Below are 20,249 nucleotides of genomic sequence, written 5' to 3'. Positions count from 1 at the left end.
CTCGCAGCCAATAATAGGAGTCCATTAATCTTTTTGACTATGAGGGCACTTCTGTGATCAACACAAACATAGGGGAACGAGTAGAAAAGCATTAGTGTTTTTAACTAACTTCGGGAGTACTCTATCGAATAAACACACGTGGGAGAGAAGTTTCAATGTATTATTGTGAAACGTCCAAATAGCCATAAATTTGTATGGGATAATAGGAAAGGAGCTAAAGCCAGCTGTGGGATTGGATAATTTGAAGAATTATTCCACTTATTTGTTATTATGCTTTCCACATGCTTGGCAACAATATTCCTCAATCATAATTTCAAATGATGCCTCCTATTCTAATAAATCGTCGCCCCCTTCTGAATAAGACGTTCCTGGCATAACCACACCAAAACCATCGTTGTTATGCACGACTACTTAAGACCATTTGCATGAAGAAGTAGGCAGTATTTTTGGGTAAATATAAATGGAATTTGACATCCCAAGATTTCCTTTCATTTCCGAAGGGAACTTTTAGGGTAAATGGAAAATCGATTATAAAGGGCGTCGGCAGATATTCGATTAAAAAAAAATTGGATAAAGAGAAAAAGACAAACAGCAATTACTACGTGAAGAAAAGTATTATTGCCTTTAAGGTATTAATTATATCAATGATAGTCAGGGCCAAAGCCGGCTTAGCAAGTCTACCTTCAAGAAAAATCGCCGGTCAGGAAAGTCTGCCGCCCTGGGCCCAACCTCCCCCCCGGCCGATACCTACCAGAGCCTGTGCCAGGCAACCTCCCCCGTGTGTACATTGAATGCAAAAACTATACAACATGTTTTCTTCCTTTTTGCTAAAAACGGCTTAATAATGGCACGTATATAGCTCGTCAATTACCTAGGGAGCTAATAGGCCACGATGTGGCCATCATCTCTTGTTGGTTTATTTATGGTTGCCATGGTAATTGGAATCCGTTGTTTTTGTATTTCAGTCTTAATTAATGCTTGATTTTGTTTACTTTACTATAATGAAAAAAAATTTACTTAAGTCTAAAAGTGAAAAACTAGCATGCATGGTGGTAAAATAAAGGGCGATCGTGCGGAAAAGCCCTCAAGTAGGCGTTAAAATGGTATAGGGACGTCTTAGATAAACTCATCAGCAGTTGTTATCTATTTATCAGATGTTTAATAAACAGCAAATGGCTTAATCATCGCCCTACGTGTACGGACTCTCACGTCAGCGCCGCGCGCTTTGGCATTTAAATTGGAAGTTCTGACCACAATAATGTACTTTATAACGCTGGTGAATTATATTATATGTATACCAAAATAACATTCATGCAACTATTTGCCGCCCCCTAAATTCGACGCCTTTAAATTAGCAATCCCCTAAATTTGGAGCCTCCTAAATTCGGAACACCCTAAATTTGTCGCTCTGTTTGCACATCATGTGCTCCCTCCCCAACTTGCCCCCTCAGATGACCAAAGTCTTCGAGTCACCAACTACTGATGGCGCAATTAAGCTGCAACTCTTTCGTTAAATTTAACGGACAAAAATCTTAAGAAAATTGTACGCAGTGAGCAAAATAATGAAAAAATCTTAAAAGAACGCAAAAAGACTATTATTTCCAAAACCTTTAAAATACAACAGTTTCAAAGGTTTCAGCACCAAATTAAGAGAATGTAATAGCTTTTCCAGGAACATTTAAAATCATTCTTAATTCCTTAAACTACTTTAACTTAAGGGCGCAATACCACAAAAACGCCCCCGCGACATTAGCCGTTACTTAGTCAAACGACGATCCAAAGAGACAGAGCGTAATTTTACCCTCTAAAAAAATGACAATTCCATTAGGAAGGAATTTTAAATTTCCGCGGCACGGGACGGACCGAAAACGAAATTTCACGTTCCAGACAATGTTTTAACACGGATTTCTACTTATTCACTTGTTGGTGATCCTCAGTTTGAAACAATGCCTGCTATTCTTGACGGCACAACGTGAAGTGGAAAAAATACGCCAAAAGTACATTAGTATAAACGAGTAATTCAACCCAACCAACTTTGTTTCTATTCTTGGTTTGTGTCCAGGGAATTGAAACATCCGGTATATAAGTTGAGGAAGGTTTAATCGCAGATATCTCGACACATCCTCTACGATAGTAGCACATTTCTTTCAAAAGTCTTCTGAAACATTTTCGCGCCTAAATAGCTATAGTTGAATCTTTTTTGCGTCTGAAAAACTGCCGCCGAATCTTTTTTGCGCTCAAAAATCTGCCGCCGAATCTTTCTTGCGCCTGAAAGTCTGTCGCGGAATCATTCTGACGCCTGAGTGGCAGACGCCGAATCCTTATTGTGCCAAAACGATGAAAACGGCAACATATCTTAATGTTAAGAGATAAATTAAAATGGATTTTAAAATTTTAGGTTGCAATTCGCGAAATTTATGGTCCCATATTTTTTTTGGGTTTTTTTGCTTAATAAAAAACATACCCTTTGAGAAGAACAAATAGAATTCTGCTCGTAGAATTTGTCGTGAGCCCACTCCGGAGGGGCTAATAAAATAAAATTATTAACCCTTCAAGCGATTCAAAAATGCATCGCATGCCTAGTTTACTTTGTAGCACCCCTTCCCATGATACACTAGAAAAAACTGACCCCAGTGACATAATTTCGCACCCTGTCACTTCACTTGGCCTAAGTTGAATAGACTGCAGATTTATAATATTGATAGAGCTTAAAGCTTAAACAGCATGTAGAAGTTCTTATTATTTTATATTGTTGCCAGCCCCGGGCGAACAATATTAATCATAAAGGGCTGGCTGGTTGCCGAAATCAAAGGATAATGGGGTTTGAAAGGTTGTTAGACTTGGTGTGCAAAAGGAGTATGGAGGGAAAATGCAGACTATCCGTCTAGACAGAACCGGAAAATTAGGATTTTTCCTCAATAGTTTTATTTGATGTGGAAGTTTCTTTATGTAGAATCAAGTTGAGATGAATTCGAGAATATTTGGCTCTCTATTTGACGCACAAAAAATTTATTGTCATTGGATCTGGAATTAATGATGAGAGGTGCAAAAGGTCAATATATTGCCGATGGAGAGAAAGATCAGTCCACATGGTGCATTCATGTGTTACCCTCAAAAGGGGAAAAATCTCTCTTTTAAACTTACCAGCCCTCCAGAATCTACATCTTTCAATGCAGGATCGACGTGTGTTAATAGTTCTTTACGTGTAGAGGGTTGAAAGAAGAAGATTATGCCCGCGACCGAGATTTAAGGTTTTATTCGGTCAAGGGCGTAATCCTTCTTTCGGGGCGTGCGAACCATGATTCACGTCGAAAACAGTCATTTCTCAACGACTGAGACAAGGTATTTCCACATATTTTATACATGCACAAGCCATACGCACGTGTGCAATTCTACCGCTCCAACTACCCCTATTTTCCCAACAAAATAAAAGAATCCGCCTCGCATTTTCTGCATGCAATATGTGCATGTATATAATATGTAACTAGTTATTTAATTAAAGGCCGTTAAAAAACAGGCGCTATTTTTACTTTACGGCCCGTTACCAAGAGCGACGGGCGATGTTCTAGCTTTATGGCCCGTTGCTATGAGCGACGGGCCGTAAAAATGAAACAAAGCCCGCTGGCCATAAGTTCATTGTTTCCGCTATGGAAACTAAGACGCAAACAAGCTGTTTCCATCCATTTGTGCGTAAAAATAATAACGCTTTAGCTCTAATTCCAGAGATCGAAATTGCTGTTTGACCACCAAAATCAGCATTTCGCTCATTACAACCAAGCTCAAAATTCGCCCTTCACCCTGAGATCTGCTCTGTTTTTTGCACCCCTACATTTTATCGGGACAGACCGAACGAATCAGCAGATGCATATTTTCTAAATGGACACTTTCTCTCTTTTGAAGCGTTCGATTTTCGATGCGGTTGATCGGCTTTCAATAATCTTTTGTTGCCGCTTTCAAATCGAAAGTAAACAGAAACGAAAGGGACTATAGGGGCTTTGATGGTGTTCTTTTTTAGTGTATAATGTCGGGTGTGTGTAAATGGGTCTACTTTTGTAGGTAATTAGTTTCGGCGAAGCTAATTGTGATTAACTTATATAAGAGACAATTTAGTTATACAGGGTGTCCCAACAATGTGCAATCAGTCGATATCTCTTTACATGTGGTGGCGACACGGAGAATGTTTATTTGAAATTTTAAAGTTTGGCTCAGGTCAGTTCAGGTCAGATTAGGTCAAGAGTGATTTTTGATAGGAACTTTTTGGAATTTCTTTGGATTTCAAGAAAATATTTTATGTTTTTCGACAGTTTTTTGTCGCGATTTTAAACTCATTTTGGGAACAGACTTCCTTAAAATTTTTTAAAAGATTTTCCGTTTATACTTGAGGGATATTCGGTATTAGAAGATGTAACTGGGAACAGCTTTTTTACTCTACAAGACATGAAAATCGCTCGCTTTTTGAATAGCTTGCAGTGTTAGTTCTAGACACACATTATGCATGTCAATCAGAATTTCTGGAATATGTTCTACTTCTCGTTCACAAAATCCGTTTTAAGAATTCTTTACTGAACAAACAAAGACGCGCTTGTTGAGCCCTATATTTTTGTTTGCCAAAGAACAATTCTGGGCCTCATGTCATTAAATTTTTACGATTATGTTAATCCGACGTTGTAAAACCTCCTAAGTTACCCTAGGCTAAGGAATATTTACGAGCTTTTTGTTTGCAGTAAGAATTTCGAAAGAAGGAAATAACGGCAGAGGTATGAGGGTGACGCATTGAAGCAAATTGAGGGTGATAACTAGGATGAAATACGGGTTAAAGTTGTTAGACTTATTTGGGTTCATTTCTTGCGAGAGCTGGGACATCTGCTACTTTGCCACCAACAAGTTTGCTGGGCAGCTTGGCGTAAATGCGACCTAAAAGTCGAAACGGAAACAGCGATTTAAAAATGGTTTTGTGGAAACACTTCCGCAAGTCTTGGAGACCACGGAAACCCTTTCAAGCATTCTTCAGTGGAAATAACACTTGATTTTTAATCATGTGTGTACCGGGTAATCGGTTAAACTTCAGAAACTATTAATGATGCCAGCCAGAACGTGTGTGCTTTCTGGTCACTCTTTCTACCTAATATCATTGCCGTTCCGGTCCGGAAAGTCGACTTAAGGGACTGGATTTTCCAATCTCTATTATTTTCTTTTTCTCGAAATCGACCTTCTATGGGCTTTCCCGTCGTGTTTGCATTGAGGGTTGGTTTCTAATGATGCAAAAGGCCGTTCCTTCGGTAGGCCCGCATCCAGCTGCTTTACCCATGGGATATCCATCCTTCGCCATCCTCCGTGGTGGGTTCCCAGGACTCCAGGGAGGCATCCAGGACACACCATATGGAGGTGCGGATAGGTTTTTGGCCTTCCGCGAACCAATGCTAGAAAACTTTGAAAAATGTCCGCGTCCCTGGACATTTGTTTATCTCGTTGAGAAATAAAATATAAAAAATGATTAGAGTATCAGCTAAAGTCGGTCGTATAAAGGGAATATTGTAAGTCACGCAACCGAAAATATATGTCTGTTATTAGGTCTCGCCCATGACTCGCCCTATAAAACATTACTCTCCTCCAGCCTTGTAACGTAATTAACTATTTCATTCTATGTAATCGCTCCGCTTACTTGAAACTCGATGGATAAGCTCCCAATAGATTTTGAGTCTCTGCTCATAGCCACACCATTGTCTTCTGCCAAGAATAGGCTTGTTCCGCATTTCAAAACTATTCTCAGGCCTTTATGAACTTTTTCACGTACTAAAAACATGTAACATTTAATTAAAATCGACGCAACTTTTTAAAACATGGAGCCTCCATTAAAACTTCCAGCGGCCAGAATTAATTCTTGGCGACTTTTAAGTTACTATCAACGGTGCAGTTATGTAAATGGGCCCTCATTTGACGTCTTGTGTCGGTTTTAAATTTGCCATCCCTCTCAATTTAACCCCACGTCAGTGGCGGACCACTTAGTAATTGCCAGTCTTCAGAAGTTACTAACACTTAGAGCCTATAAGAGCAGGTCTGGCGTATGTACACGTTGGTCTTGTGGGGATGTTAATGAGGAATGGAAGATGTCCCAATTTATTTTTTGGCATTTTCAGATAAAGCGTCCACGTTGTCGTTCACCCCGCCAATGCTATCACTTAGTCTGTGGTTTATGGCCAAACATTTAGCCTAAAATGTTGTCTGCGAATTAAATTTCCTACCCTTCTCCGGTAATGTATTGTAACGTATAACTGTAAGTGGCTATTAAATCCTATTATGCACAATCTGTGTGTATAGGTGAATTGTGGTTCGAGCCCCTAATCCATAAAGGCCTCGAGAGCACAAAGCTGCGTCAGGTGAACTCTCATTTGCATTAATCCGGTTAATTCCGGTAACTAGGTGACATATTTCTTAATGGAACTAATCCTTCTTGGCTAACTTCGGCGGCAGTTAGCTAGATTAGTCGAGGAAATGCTTCCATGGATCTCCTGGTTTAATTCCAATTCAAGTAAAATCGTTTATCGTGTGAGACTACAGTTTTGGGGGGTTTGGCGAAAAGCTCGCATGTGACATTATTTCGAATCCTCTTTTGTTGGGCCGCATGTCCCAGTTTTGCAGAAGGACAGGGTGAATAAAAAAGCTGCCTCTTAGACAAGATGGAACTGCCCAACTTGAGGTTAACCTGGGAGATGCAGGAACTCTGCTGTGCAACATCGTTTCTGCACGATTTCGCACAAACATTTCCTCAGATTCATAGAATCCTGTAGGGAGCTGGAAAAAGTTATGAGAAAGCTGGAGCCGTGCCTCGTTTTCAGCGCCCTTGTGGGTCAATTTCACGTTATCAAAGTGCGCATTTCTAGCGTAGGAATTGTGCCTTCGAAGATGGAAACGTTGTCAAAAAGCTGGAAAATTTAGAAATTTGTTCGGCTGTAATCATATAAAATTGAACTTCATTAATGGTATTCATGCGTGGCAGTTATTGTCGAAAAATTTCACTGAGTATTACATGAAAACTAAACAAAAACGAAAGTGGTCTATACCGAAAATTCGCCCTATTGATCATTCCAACAACGTCCGTTCTCCAGTTTGTTAGGCTAGAACGTTAGAGGCAATTTAGGGATAGTTTGCAAGAACTCCGCTAATTTAGAATGCCGGTTCGAAGCAGCCCAACTCTAAACGAATCAAGGAAATCTTCAGTCAGATGGAAAAACTGAGTTATATGTAGTTAACGCTTACTTTTGGGAAAGCAAATAACAGAAATACTTGCTGTGGAAGAGAAAAGTTTATAAGAAGAAACGATCAGAATCTGAGATGAATCTTTTTAAAAGTTTACACCTAACAGTGCTAATAATGCAGTATTCATCAGAATGTACATGTTTACCATTCGGACCCCCATTAAGCCTTCCGGCCCATTAAAGCTGCAATTTTCATGTCTAACTGAAGGGTTAACAATATTTTTGGACAACCAGATTTATGGTCATGGCAAGCAAATAGGCGCTCAATGTTTGTACAACTATACCTAAGATTGTTGATATTTCAGGTCAAAAACTTTAATGATTTTTTAATTGTGGTAACAAGAAGGATGGATTAGATGTTAATCCCTTTTCGTCATCAGTTTATGATCATAAATGGCTTCAAAATTCTTGCATTCACGTTTCAACTGTTGTTGAAATTGGATTTATGGATGTATGACTTATATTTTCATTCGAATTCGTCACGCATCAAACACAAAGATGCCGAAGGTCCCCCGTTGCTAATATTAAAATATTCCTAAACATGCCGAAGTTGTCAAGGGCTCTCAAAGCATTAAATATGGAAATGGGATTGCAGGTACATGTCTTGTGGCTTCGGATACCGTGCGGTTCTAACTCACCTACCCCCCTCCCCTCCCATTGTTAAATTTTCAACAAACTAGTTAAAAAAAATTAAAAGCAGCATTAAATGGAACAAAAAAAATTTTTTTTTACATTTATTTATTTTTTAAAAGTTGCTTACATCACTAGTAGGGCAAAATGGCCGATTTTTAAAAATTGGAACATGGGTGAAGTGATACCACAAATTAAAATGATTTCAATCCTACATTTAATGGTGCGATTTAAAATCGATCGGTGAATTTTTGAGAAAAAGAGCTATGAATGGAAAAAAGTAAATATCGAAAAAAATGCAATACAAATTCAGTTTCATAGTGCATAAACAATAAAAAAAACTTTTTTTGTTCATAAGAAATTAATTAAATTAAATAGGCACCACTTTGCTTCTGACAAAAATGTAATCCATCAAGAAATTCTTGCTTTACATTAACGAAAGTTTGTGGGTTAATAAATCTGCAAACTTCTGTAATTCGATGTTTTTGTTGCACTAAAGAACTAATTTATAATGATCAGACTTGCAACTACTCACAGAAAATTATGAGGAAGAATGATGTGATTTCAATGGTTAAGGGCGGTTTTATCTTGCTTTGCAATGCTTGTCCATCACGCCAGGCGTCTTTGCATAGAATAATACAACAGGATAACGCAGATGGATCCATGACAATACAGGTGGTTACAGAACTACTGACATTTTATAGAAATAACCGAAGGCTGATTTGTATTGAATTTTTGTCACGCCATGGTTTTCTGGACCACCTCGTAACTTCGAAAAAATCATAAAATATAAATTCATGAAAAACTGAATAACTTCTATATTAAACTTTTTTTTCAAAACCTTACGGTTTTTGAGATAAGGTAATGCACCATCTTAAGTGGACCACCCTGTACATGTTTATGTTACTTGTAAGATCTTCAGTGCTGAGTCTTGATTCTCGAGTGTTTGGTGCTTAATAAAATCCGAATTTTCTAAAAATCTGTTTGGTTCCCTAAGAAATCATGGATTTGCTTGTCTAGGTAAGGGATTGGGTAAGATAATTAGAGAGGGATTATTCAGGGAATTGGTTTGTATCACCTCTAACATTATTGCTCAGTACAGAATTGTTCAATTTTAAACCTCATTTGACTACACATGGGTTTCAATTTCTTCAAATAACATATTTTAACCACACACCGGACCCTCTTTAGACTTAATACCATTTTCTCGGGGAGGAATTTTCCACATAACTCATCGGAAAGATAAGGAAAACTTTCGCCAATTGATAAATCGGGCCGGTGTAATATCATTTTGAGATCGAAACGAATTAATCCCTACAGAATTCCAATAATACTACTCGAGATACTTTCCATTGTAAGCAGCGGAGTTCGAGGCAAAGAAGGCGATATGGCGAAACTTGTGGAACTCCCGCGACCAACTCCAAGTTGGGAGTTTGGTTAGATTTATGAAGCCATTTCCCGTTTAATGAAACACACCGGTGCGAGCAGGGAGATGTGATTAGGGGTAATGAGGATGCACTTCGATTTTTGATTATGAGGGGTGAAATTACTTCTTCGGCAGGAGTTTCGAAGTTGGTAATGAAACGCGACCGGGGGAAGCGGTTCGAAGGGTTTTAATTTTTAAGAGCTTAATGGGAGTTTGTTAATGTTTCAGCGCAGAGCGAATTGAACAATTCACAGTAAGAAAAATAAAAAGCAGACAATGATAGATGTTACTTTTATTGTACATCGAAACGTGTTTCGGCCGGGTCAAGGGTTCGGATTTTCAAAACCCCCAGGCGGGACGCCCGATGTTGACCAATCCAAAGACCTTTACCGCTTAAATTCTTGTGTTCGCTGAAAGCTGAAGCAAATAAAAATCAGGGACGGACTGATGAACGTTTTAAAAGTGTTTGAAATCCAAAGTGACAAAACAGAATTCCAACGTGATTTGGCAATCAATATAACGTTCGTCTCAATAGAAGTGTAGCGTGTTAATTCCCTGAGACTTTTTGAATATTCGTTTCTGCTTAATTTCGATTCTGTCGAGAAATATTTGCAAAATGATAAAAATTTGCTTCTCTGCTTTGCAAAAAATTAAAATCTCTAAATTCCGAACCCCATTGAAGCCGCATAATATACTTCTCAAATGACGCAATTCTAAAGGCCCAACTACGAGTAGCAACAAAATATGATTAAAAAGTTCTTCCAAGGGCTTCAAAAAGCCATCTCTTGCAGTGTTTACCTTTTGATGTAGAACTAAGAGAGAACTTGCGCGGCAAAAAGGCAAATTTTAATAAATATTTACTTTTAATTAGGCAAATGATGAGAATGTAACATCAGTGGGCCCTGGAGTGCTCCTAGAAGTTTTATCGATGGCATGTTTGTTTTCCTTCTTGTGAAAGGTTGCCTTAAAAACTCATCCGAAGGTGTGTAAATAACATAATTGAGAGCACTAATTTGGAAAACTGATGATGGTTAGTGCCATAAAGGTGAAGTTTCATCTTTGCTCAATGATCCTTCAGAAGTAAGTTACGGGCACATGGCTTATTATTTTAATATTAGTGACTCTCGTCAGTAATGGATACGTTTCCAGATGCTTGCAAGCGAGAATTATTTCCAGAAAAGGCAGCTTTGTGGTAATTTCCGGTCTTAATGTCGATTAGACACAGGTGAGTGTAAGGCTATGAGAAAAAACGTGCTGTGAGGCATTTGCCTTTTAGTACAGATTCGTACTGGCTCTCTTCTTTTGAACTACATTTATAAACTACGTTTTATGCTTATTATGTTTGGGTTTTGCATTAGCCAGCGCCGGCCTTAGCAAGTCTGGCGCCCTGGGCGAAATTTTCAATCCCCGCCCCCCGTATCACCGACCAGGTCCTGGAAAGCCGTCGTCCACCTTCGCCCCCTCACAAGGCCGGTACTAAAATTAGCTTGGGAGTACATAGGGCTATCGAGCACTTCACCTTCAGCGAGGGTTGTTTTTACCTGTTCGAGCTTCATTAATGCCTCATTCTGACACCAAGCCATATTAATTTATTGCTCCACGCTCACGTCTCATTGAGACAATCAGTTCATTGCAATTACGTTCGCTGGCTTTAATTTGGTGAAGAGAATTGAAGTCTGATAATCCATTTAAATTAGAGACTATTGGCCAAATGAAGCACTCGATTTCGTGATCATGAAGCGAGTCAGCCAGCCCATGTGACACGTTCAAGCATTACAAATCCTTCGTTGTTATCACCATCTGAAATTCTTGTACTCCGGTAATGAAATTGTAATTAAACCTAAGCAGATGGAATTTACAGCCGTAAGTAAATCAGCTAAAGTACGCCGGTGTTGACAGGCGTTGTTACCGAAGTGATATATCTGTTGTCAGAGCCGTTTCGTGCATAGTTTTGGTTTGCGATTATAGAAATATGTAGGCTTTACACGAATCTAATTACGTTTTGCGATAATTCAGGCCTTGAAGAGCGAGAATAACGGCGTAGTTACCATTTTTCACTGATGAGCACTTGCGATATAAAATACGTAGGTAAGCTTCAAGAGGAGAGTCAGAGATGACACAGTTGACAAGAACAATGCTTATCTGCCCCCCGCTAATTCGAAAAAAAGGAGTTGTGGCTTTTAAAAATGACCCTGAGATTAGTAGAGATGTAGAGGTGTTGTATAAGACACCATGGGGATTTATTAGGGTTTATTATGAAATATAGGCAGACCTCTGGTGGTTGAACACCGCACGTGTCCCCGATAGGGGTGGTCTTGCACTGATTTGTGGATGTTTGCTTGAATTTGTCATCATGTTACAACTCACTTAGGGCCGCTATGGCTATCAAAAACAGTGGCGGCATTTAACCCCAGATTCGCCATTTAGTGTAAGACTAGGGCGCGCATGTGCGATTTTTTTCTCGGCCGATTTAAGAGACGGTCGCCAACGGTAATAAATTTATATCTAACCGTGCGCATGAACAATTCAAAAATTGACCGATTGGAAAAAAAACGTTTGTTGACTTGACAATGTTGTTTTGGGAACTCTGTGGTGACTTGGCAATTCAAGGCTCCTTAAATGGAAAAGGTTTTTTACTTTTATTCATACAAAATCCACTAAAATACTGGAACATAATACATTACTGGAAACGAAATTTCATGTAGATTCCAATTTTGTAAAAATCCAAAATAGTCCATGAGATCTGAAAAACCAATCGTCGAGTAAAAATACCGATCACACCAGTAGAAATCCTGACAAAAAGCGCTCTAATAATGTTTCATTATCAGCTTTCTTCGAATAATGGTTTTCGAGTTTTTTGACAAAAACAAAAATCCAAATTTTAGGCTTTTATCGGATATTTCCGAAAGTATTCGGTTTTTTTTAAATTCTCAAATAAATTATTGTTGAGCGTCAAAATGCGCAACTTTGCATCTATTTAACCGACTTAGTATCTCTTACCGTTTCCGAGATCCCCATAAAAAGACTAGAATTTGTTACATCCTGTAGATTCAAAATGAATCCATCTATCTCCCATTTTTCTGCTGTTTTTACTGAAACTAATCCTGTACAATATGGTTCGAAAAATAATTTTATGGGTAAAATATAGGCATATGCACACCCTAGTTCTCCCCTGAGGGTACTGATCAAAGTGACGATTTTCGTATCTAATGGTAAGAAATGAGAGGAACAAGCGTATTCTTTTTATGCAATTTAATTTGTCCCTCTCGCTTTAAAGCAGACTAGACAGCGATTAAAATTCCCCAAGAATACGTAATAAAGGCACATAAAATATTTCTGCAGAGTTCATAACTTTATAGAGCCATATTTCCCGCATTTACACAGTAACCGTAACTTTAGGGAAATTTGTATTCTACTATAGCAAACAAAATAAAGACCTGACTTTGTAAATGACAGGGACATGTCGACAGCAGCCGATATAAGCACGGTTGAGCATCACTTTTCGGCTTAGTGAGCATTGATTTTCAATTGAATAGAGTCTTTCCGAATCCTGGGAATCAGCACGATAGTTGACGTTATGAATTTAAGCAGGGCCTTTTATTGCTTTACTAAAAAAGAACTTAAAAATTATTCTTTGAAAACCGGCGATTACCTTAAAAACTCAATTAGTTTCCCCTGACTTAATGCCATCGCCTCGAAGATAGATTTTTCTCTTCCATTTAACTTTATGATTCAAACGTCTTCGTGTTCCCAAACTAGTAAGGTCCTTAGAAACTCAATTTAAATTAAATTTGATTATCATACTAATGCCTTTTTGTGCGAGGATCTCGAATACCTGCTTCATCCCATAAAATTTATTGTTAACGATTGATTTTTTATTACCCTTGCTTTTCTGTAAGTTAGGACCTTGGTTGATAACTCTTTTCGATAAAATGGCTTTTTAATAACAAAAGTAATAGGCATTTCCCAGTTAATGGATATTGGAGAGAGTTAGAACCGTTTTAATTCGAATTCGATTAAATAGGTAGGATATGTTTGATATTATCTTTCAATGGGCTTCTGTTCGGAAATTAATGTCTCTATTAGGAACATTGTGGGGTATTGAACGCTGCTTTTTATCTCACGCCTACGCCACTGTTTATCACGATATTATACTAATTTCCATCCTTTGCTTTCTAGGGGATTGCCAACTGACGTTGCTGAACGACCAACTGTGAGATTCGACGGTTCTATTTATTAAAAAAAAATAATTTTAAAAAAATATCTATGCTCAAGTCCTGCCTTAACTTACGAGTCAACGACTCATATGAGCTAAATCCCAAAACACAGCATTTGCCAAAATTTGCGGGAATAATTACGACTTCGCCCCTGGCATCCATGATTTGTATAGACCTCTTCCCATAAGGTTTAGGCCTCGCTATAACTCCATCAATTAGCATAGATTTTGAAGATTTTGTAGCTCATCAGAATTTTGTCTCCTAAGCAATCAAGGTGCGAAATGATCTACATACGCATACGTACACACTATGTACAATCACTACCGCTCTTGAGGGGAGGCGAGATTTGGCGACGGCCCAGGGCGGTGGACTCACCTGGTCAGCCGGTTTTCTAGGGGGTAGAAGGACGGCGATTAAGAACTTAAGACTAAATCGCAGTTACCGCTTGCTTAAGCCAGCCTTGCGCCCTATACCTGAAGAATCTTTAAGGTTTGTTTATTGCCTTCAGCAGCCTGCTTTTGAAGCAATAAATCTTGAAAAAATTTTCTTTGTGACGAATTTGGCATTGTTAATGCGTTTGTTTATGGATAAGACAACCTTTTTATTATTCATATACAAAACCTAGAAAATAAGTTTGGTTGAAACTTCATTGACGCCGAAGGTCTATTTGGTATACAAGAAAAAATCAATTGTGTTATAAGCGTGCAGTAAAATGATTTTATTGCAAGCATTTACGAGCTGAAGGTAAGATTTATAGCTCGAGTGCGAAAGCTAGAGTTTTTTAATGTTGTTGTCGAATAGAATTGTGTTATGGTTGATTTTTGTTGATCAATCCACATGAAAAATTCGAGATTTACAGGGAAAAGGATGTACTCTGAATCAACAAGTGACGTATTATCAAGGAAATCTTGATCGGACAAATCAACGGCCATCCCCTACGTTACTTCAGCGTTCTTGCCCCCAAATTATCCCGTATATTTGGATACTCCCTGGCATTAGTCCCAAGACCCTCTTAACCTTTCTTGGTGTTCAAAACCCACCATTTCCACGAGTAGGAGCATAACAGTAGCTTTTACCTCCAAAGTGCATCGTTGTCGATATGGGCTGTAAAAGCTGCTCTCCGCTGCGTTTCCCCCTGAAAACTAAAAAAGCTCCGTACGTTGAACACAAGCTCTCGCTGAAATCGCTGAAATTCGGCGCCCTGCATCGCCCTGTAGTAAAATCCGAGCTTTCTGGTGGGGGAATCATTCAGGATACATCCTCGTACGCGGATTTCAGTCGTCTGGCGACGTTAAAAGAGATTGGACGTCGCTTAAACGTCGCGCAGCGACGAAAATATCACGCAAAATCGGCGGTCCGCGGTAGCTCACTTCAGTTCGGGGTGATTTTTTTGAAAATTTTACCGCAACTTTGACTTTTTTTGATAGTTCCAGGTGTTGTGAATTACACGAGGCTTTTGACATTGATCTAAGTGCCATGTGGATAGTCGTTATTTCTGGCAAACTTTTAAGAAACTGTGGATATTTCTGAACTGTTTGATTAAATTATTTGGTCATAATTCGATCAATCGACTACGGATTTGAGTCAAAGGTTATCCTATTGGAAAAGCATGAGATAACCCAGCGTGAACACTTGTATGTGTTAAAATATTCCTAGTCGCTAGTAACACAACTAGCGAATGTGACTGACAGTGATTTGAAGAAAAAATGTGGTGGTCTTCGATCTTCTTGATAACTGGATGTCTTCAGCTAGCAAAAGGTAGCTAAAACTCGTTTTCTTTTAAGGTTGAGAGAGATCTGAGCTTCACTTGAAAATCAGTCTCAGACTTGAGCTCGAGCGGAAACCATCAAGTTTCTTAATTTACGCGGTTTTGCGGAAATCTAGCGCCGAGCAACACATACCTAGCAATGCGTCAGCACGAGGCCAGCGGAACCTTCTTTCACCCCTAGGCCTGAAAGTGGCCCTTTATGCGCGTGTTCTGGGGTAAACATTATTGGACTCGCCGCGATTACCAAATCGATGAGGACCTCAACGAGGACTCATCAATTCGACCAGACTGATTGACTCGGGTGCAAAATGACTGGCATTGAAAGGGTCGTTTTTCAGTTTTCCTATGATATTTCCGGAGCGTGATTTCTTGTAATCCGAAACCGGCAAGTTTTTGAGTTGGAGTCGATTGTGGGCATTTCCCGTTTTTTTTTCGGGTTTAATGAGGTGAGCGAGGACTTATGTGGTAACACATCAACTTCGCGGTCTTCAGTATCACTAATGAATAAAAATGCCATTTTAATCTCTTTTTTCCTCCGCATTTTTAAGGCACTGGCAATGATCATTTAGTCTTATAGGAGGCAATTGGGTGTGGTCATCTCACATGAATTATACCTACGTTTTTCTGCCACATGAGCAGCCCGAAATTAGCTTTCAACCCCTCTATCCTAAATTTTTAGCGACGTAAACGATTTCATTGAAGCATAACTAAACACCTGGAACTTGTGCATTGCTTACACATAAGCACAAGCGAAGTGACACCCCGAAACCCCAATTTAAACTCCCATAATATTCATGCTTTCTGAAAACGGCACAGCTGGGAACCAGTGCATATGTGTATTTCAACTAAAAAGCCCAGACACATTTACAGTTTCTCCATATCAACCGCAATACACTTTTGCTACCTGATTCCGAAATAGACCTTTTTCCGCTATGGAAAGATGGTCCGCTCTTTCAAAGAGGCTATTGTCATCCCGAAAACCGTAAATCACCCCCGTGACACTTCTTACACAATGACATAACACCTTTTGACTTCATTGTAGGCTTAATATCTTGTGTTACCACGTTTAAGGATGTAGTCTTGAAGGTGCCTTTATAGCCCCGATTTCAGAAACGCGCGGATAGCTTGGATTGAAGGTAATTTCACACATTAGGAGATATCCTGTTTCTCACAACGAACAATGGCAGTTAATCCGTTGAGCAGTTTATTATTTGTTCTTTAAGCGAGTTAAGAACTTCTTAATGAGTTTAATATAACCATGATTGACATTTGTCTCTCCCGTTAATTAACAAAGAGCGCCGACAAAGTGAGCTATAAAGTTGTTATCTTTGGCTTAAGTTAAAACAATTCTCTTGTCGGAAAGTCATAAAAAGTTTATATTGTTGAACACCCACGATTTAAGAGAAGTTTTAATGCCCTTTTGGAAGAGATATGGCCATGTAATATTTTTCCGGAAAATAAAAACGCAATCCGAACAGAACTCCATGGTTAAAACCGCATATCTCTATTATAGACTTTCGTCGGGCTCTATGGCATAAATCAAAGATAAGAAAACAGATGTAAGTGTTTGAACTTGAGTCATAAGCAATATCTTATATCGTAAACAAGGCTGAAACCTATAATATGAAAAATTATGGAAATTGTTAACAACTTATGATTTTCGGGTCCACAGACTGCAGTTAGAGATTAACAGCTACAAGGCTCGGTATCTATTAAGCCATGAACACAGGACACATTCGGGGATTAGTAGTTTCGTGCTTTCGGCTGGGAAGACTGTTTATAAATTTAAAATGGAGCAGCCTAATCAATAAGTAATTGTAATTAATTCGAAATTGAGATACATGCACGCGTTCTGAGAATACTAATATCAACTTAAGCAGTGATGGTGATTAATGAAGCTCACTATTGATTTATTTATCTTTCAAACATGATTTATAGTAGTTCGGAATCAAAGTAGGTTGACGTTACTTCAATTTTAAGAGGTTTTAGGGACGATTCTTTCATTGGTTGTTTATGTGCTGAGAACATGGAAACAGAAGCAATACAGAGGAAGTCGCTTAGAACGAGGACCAAGAGACGGATAATGCCCGTCGTTACAAGCAGGCAACGTTATCCAAAGTGTCCGTTTCTGGAGCTCAACCTTGGGGATCGTCGTAATCGTAAAAGATGCGAGGTCGGTTGGTTGAGTTGGGGCAAAATTGCGCGATTTGGAGTTCAAAATATGCAGTTTTAAAATTTTAAAAACTCTTCGGAGGTATAAAAGAACTAAAATTTTGAAAAAAGTAAATAAAAGAAAATTATTGGGGGCCCTTCACTGCGCGTTTCTTAAAAATCAACATTGATCTTAAGACGTCGCTTCTTCTTATTTTGGTGTTTAATATTGTGATGATCTTCCTTCGCAACTCATTAATACCGGGGGCCACAGATTTATGGCACAAATGAGGTCTTTCATAGTTCCCCATAAATAATAATCTAATGGGGAAAGATTTGGCGAACGCGCCGGCCAACATGTGTCTCCATTGTCTGAAGTGATTTTACCTGGAAATATTTCAGACGAATAATAAGCCACTCTCCTAGCGTTATGTGGCGGAACGACATCTTGTTGAAACCAAATTCGATGTTTATGTTTTGCAAGATTCTCCCCACTGCCCGATGAGATGGTTAATTTATTCTGCTATAATCTATGTCGAAATAAAAGAATTATCTATAATCTCATGGAGAATTCAATTTATTGCCGTTTATTATTTTTGAAGAGCTTTTAACATATCAATCATCGCCTGTAAAATTTCCACTTCAGTCTCATTTGGTCTATGAGCACGTCTCTAATGAAATCTTCACGAGTCAGTCGTTACAACCAATTCGTCGTTATAGCGACGTCGCTATAAATGATTCCCACTGTATCAGGTACATGCATTCTTGCTTCAGCATTGCAACAATGCAAACTAAATTCTTACACAAATCCTGTGTGGTAAATCAAATTGTCTAATAAATTCGCGCTAAAATGAGTCGAGCACTAAAATATTCCGCGATTGGCATATTATGAGCATAATTTATTTGCATCCTCTTATCAGTTCAATTCCCTCTAATACAGTCATATCGCAAAGCTTAATCAGTCGGGATATATGTTATATCTCCATATAATTCGAGTTTTGCTGTGATTTATCCCGCGCCACACTCCGTTGTACTGTTGAAATTCGCTGTACTACCGAGTACTCTGTTTAGTGGCTAATTCCATTAAGAGTTTCTGTAATAATTCAATTTCTTGTGCAAGAGTTTTATTTCTGAGATACTGGAGGTGAAGTTCTGCCTTTTTCACGAAATTCCAGAGAATAACTCAAATTCCAAGGATCGTATCTAATAGTTGAAAATGTCTGAATAATCACGTTTTTGAAAAACTTCCGTATAGTTTTCGGCGAAAGCGAAGATTCAAGGAAATACGATCTAACCTTTTACATCACCCTGTAGGTGCTAGCAGAAGAGATAAATTACTAAACAATTCTGCAAAATTGCATTGGGGCTGTTTGGTTCATTAGCAGTTTATGCGTTCCGGTACTTCGGTGATATAATTTTTGCCATAAAATGCTTAAGAAGTTTCAAAAAACTTCATTCATTGGATGTTTCAAATCTCTAATCTATTTTAAATGCTGCTTAAAATCCGCTTATTTTAATTAAAATGGTCTAATTAAAGCTTCTTATTCGTCTATTTAGTTGCTTAATTGAGTGGAAGATCGTTCGTAAATGATACATTTTCTTAATTGGATTATGTGTGCTCCCAGTTATCTGCAATTTAATCAATAATTTAAGGACTTGGTTGAAAGAGCTTTAAGGCAATATTTAAGAAAACGCTTTTAAGTAAGTTTTGCCACTCCGTCTTCAACTCAAATTTTATTGCAGTTTTGCAATTAAAGGAATAGCCTCGGGAACGACAAATTTGATATCGAAAAGGAATACAAGCAATTAAAATCGAACAAAATTACATATTTTCTCATCCTTGGCTTTAAAGTTTCAAATTGCAGTTTAATGGGATTTTTACAGACTCAATCTCCTAAATCTGTCTACGCTGAGATAAGCTGAGTCAACATAGGATATGTGTATGACAAAATAGGATAGAAAATTTATTGGAGTTTCTAGGGCAAAACGCACATCTGGGTCGATGAAAAAACTCAAACGCCATACCAAGATGTTCGCCGACATCTATTGAAAATTGCTGAAAATGTGGTACTTTCGTACCCCACCGTAAATCGTGGTTGTTCACAATTTCTCACCTGAGAAATTTGTTTTTATTAATTACACTTTTTAATAGTTTATTATTTTTTATTAACATTTTTTTCATGAAATATTTTTATTGATATTTTTTTAATTAATTATTTTCGTTAATTTTCCTTTAATAATCGCTCCTTAAAATTTGTCACACTTTATTCTCGCTCTCACATCTCTATGGAGAAATTAGCGAATGTGTTTAATACCTTCGCCTTGAAGCATGAAGCTATGCCACGTACCTTTCAAAGATTTTATTTCCGAGTGACAACAAAAAGCAGCGGCAAGATCAAAGCTATTAATTAGCAGTTCCTCGCGTTACAAGTTCATTAACCATTCACCATTCTTAGCTTAGAAAAGTGACGAATTTGTAATGAGCTGTAATGAGGATACTTGCGCCTATCTGCCGTCTTTCATGCACCAGAGAATTCGTTGGCGATTAAAGGAGCGTTTTTACAGCTTCCACGAAGTGACAAAAGATATGTGGTAAAGTACGCCAATAATTTGAATAAACGCATGAAGCTCTTAAACAAATAAGACTGTCTTATCTTATACAGGCGCTTTGCTTTGCAATGACCGAATTTTTGCGTTTTTAAATTTTCACGTAAAGTTTACGAATTTTTAGCTTTGTGCTTTGCTATTTTAGCGTTTCTCTAAATATTTGTTTAATCTGCTTTTGGGGTATTAAAGGATTT

At 38.3% G+C, this 20,249-nt stretch overlaps 2 protein-coding genes across 3 annotated transcripts in view; one reads left to right on the top strand and one right to left on the bottom strand.

Annotated features, from left to right (window-relative positions):
* Positions 1 to 20,249, bottom strand: part of LOC136414661 (E3 ubiquitin-protein ligase sina-like) — a 65,848-nt gene that overhangs the window by 39,218 nt on the left and 6,381 nt on the right. The gene's annotated exons all lie outside the window — the stretch shown is intronic.
* The window catches only part of LOC136414506 (roundabout homolog 2-like), a 146,882-nt gene continuing 141,430 nt past the window's right edge, over positions 14,798 to 20,249 (top strand). Inside the window, exon 1 of one of the 2 annotated variants that reach the window (XM_066398562.1) lies at positions 14,798 to 15,287. Coding sequence is in view for 1 of the 2 variants with exons in the window: in XM_066398556.1 (XP_066254653.1) it covers positions 15,236 to 15,287 (52 nt within the window). In the remaining variant the exon portion in view is untranslated. The remainder of the gene's footprint in view (positions 15,288 to 20,249) is intronic. The other variant, XM_066398556.1, reaches the window with a different exon arrangement.

The sequence above is a fragment of the Euwallacea similis genome, chromosome 1 (genome assembly GCF_039881205.1).
Source record: "Euwallacea similis isolate ESF13 chromosome 1, ESF131.1, whole genome shotgun sequence".
In the NCBI taxonomy this organism is placed as follows: domain Eukaryota; kingdom Metazoa; phylum Arthropoda; class Insecta; order Coleoptera; family Curculionidae; genus Euwallacea; species Euwallacea similis.
The sequence above is the reverse complement of the archived record's forward strand: the minus strand, read 5'-3'. Positions and strand labels throughout refer to the sequence as shown.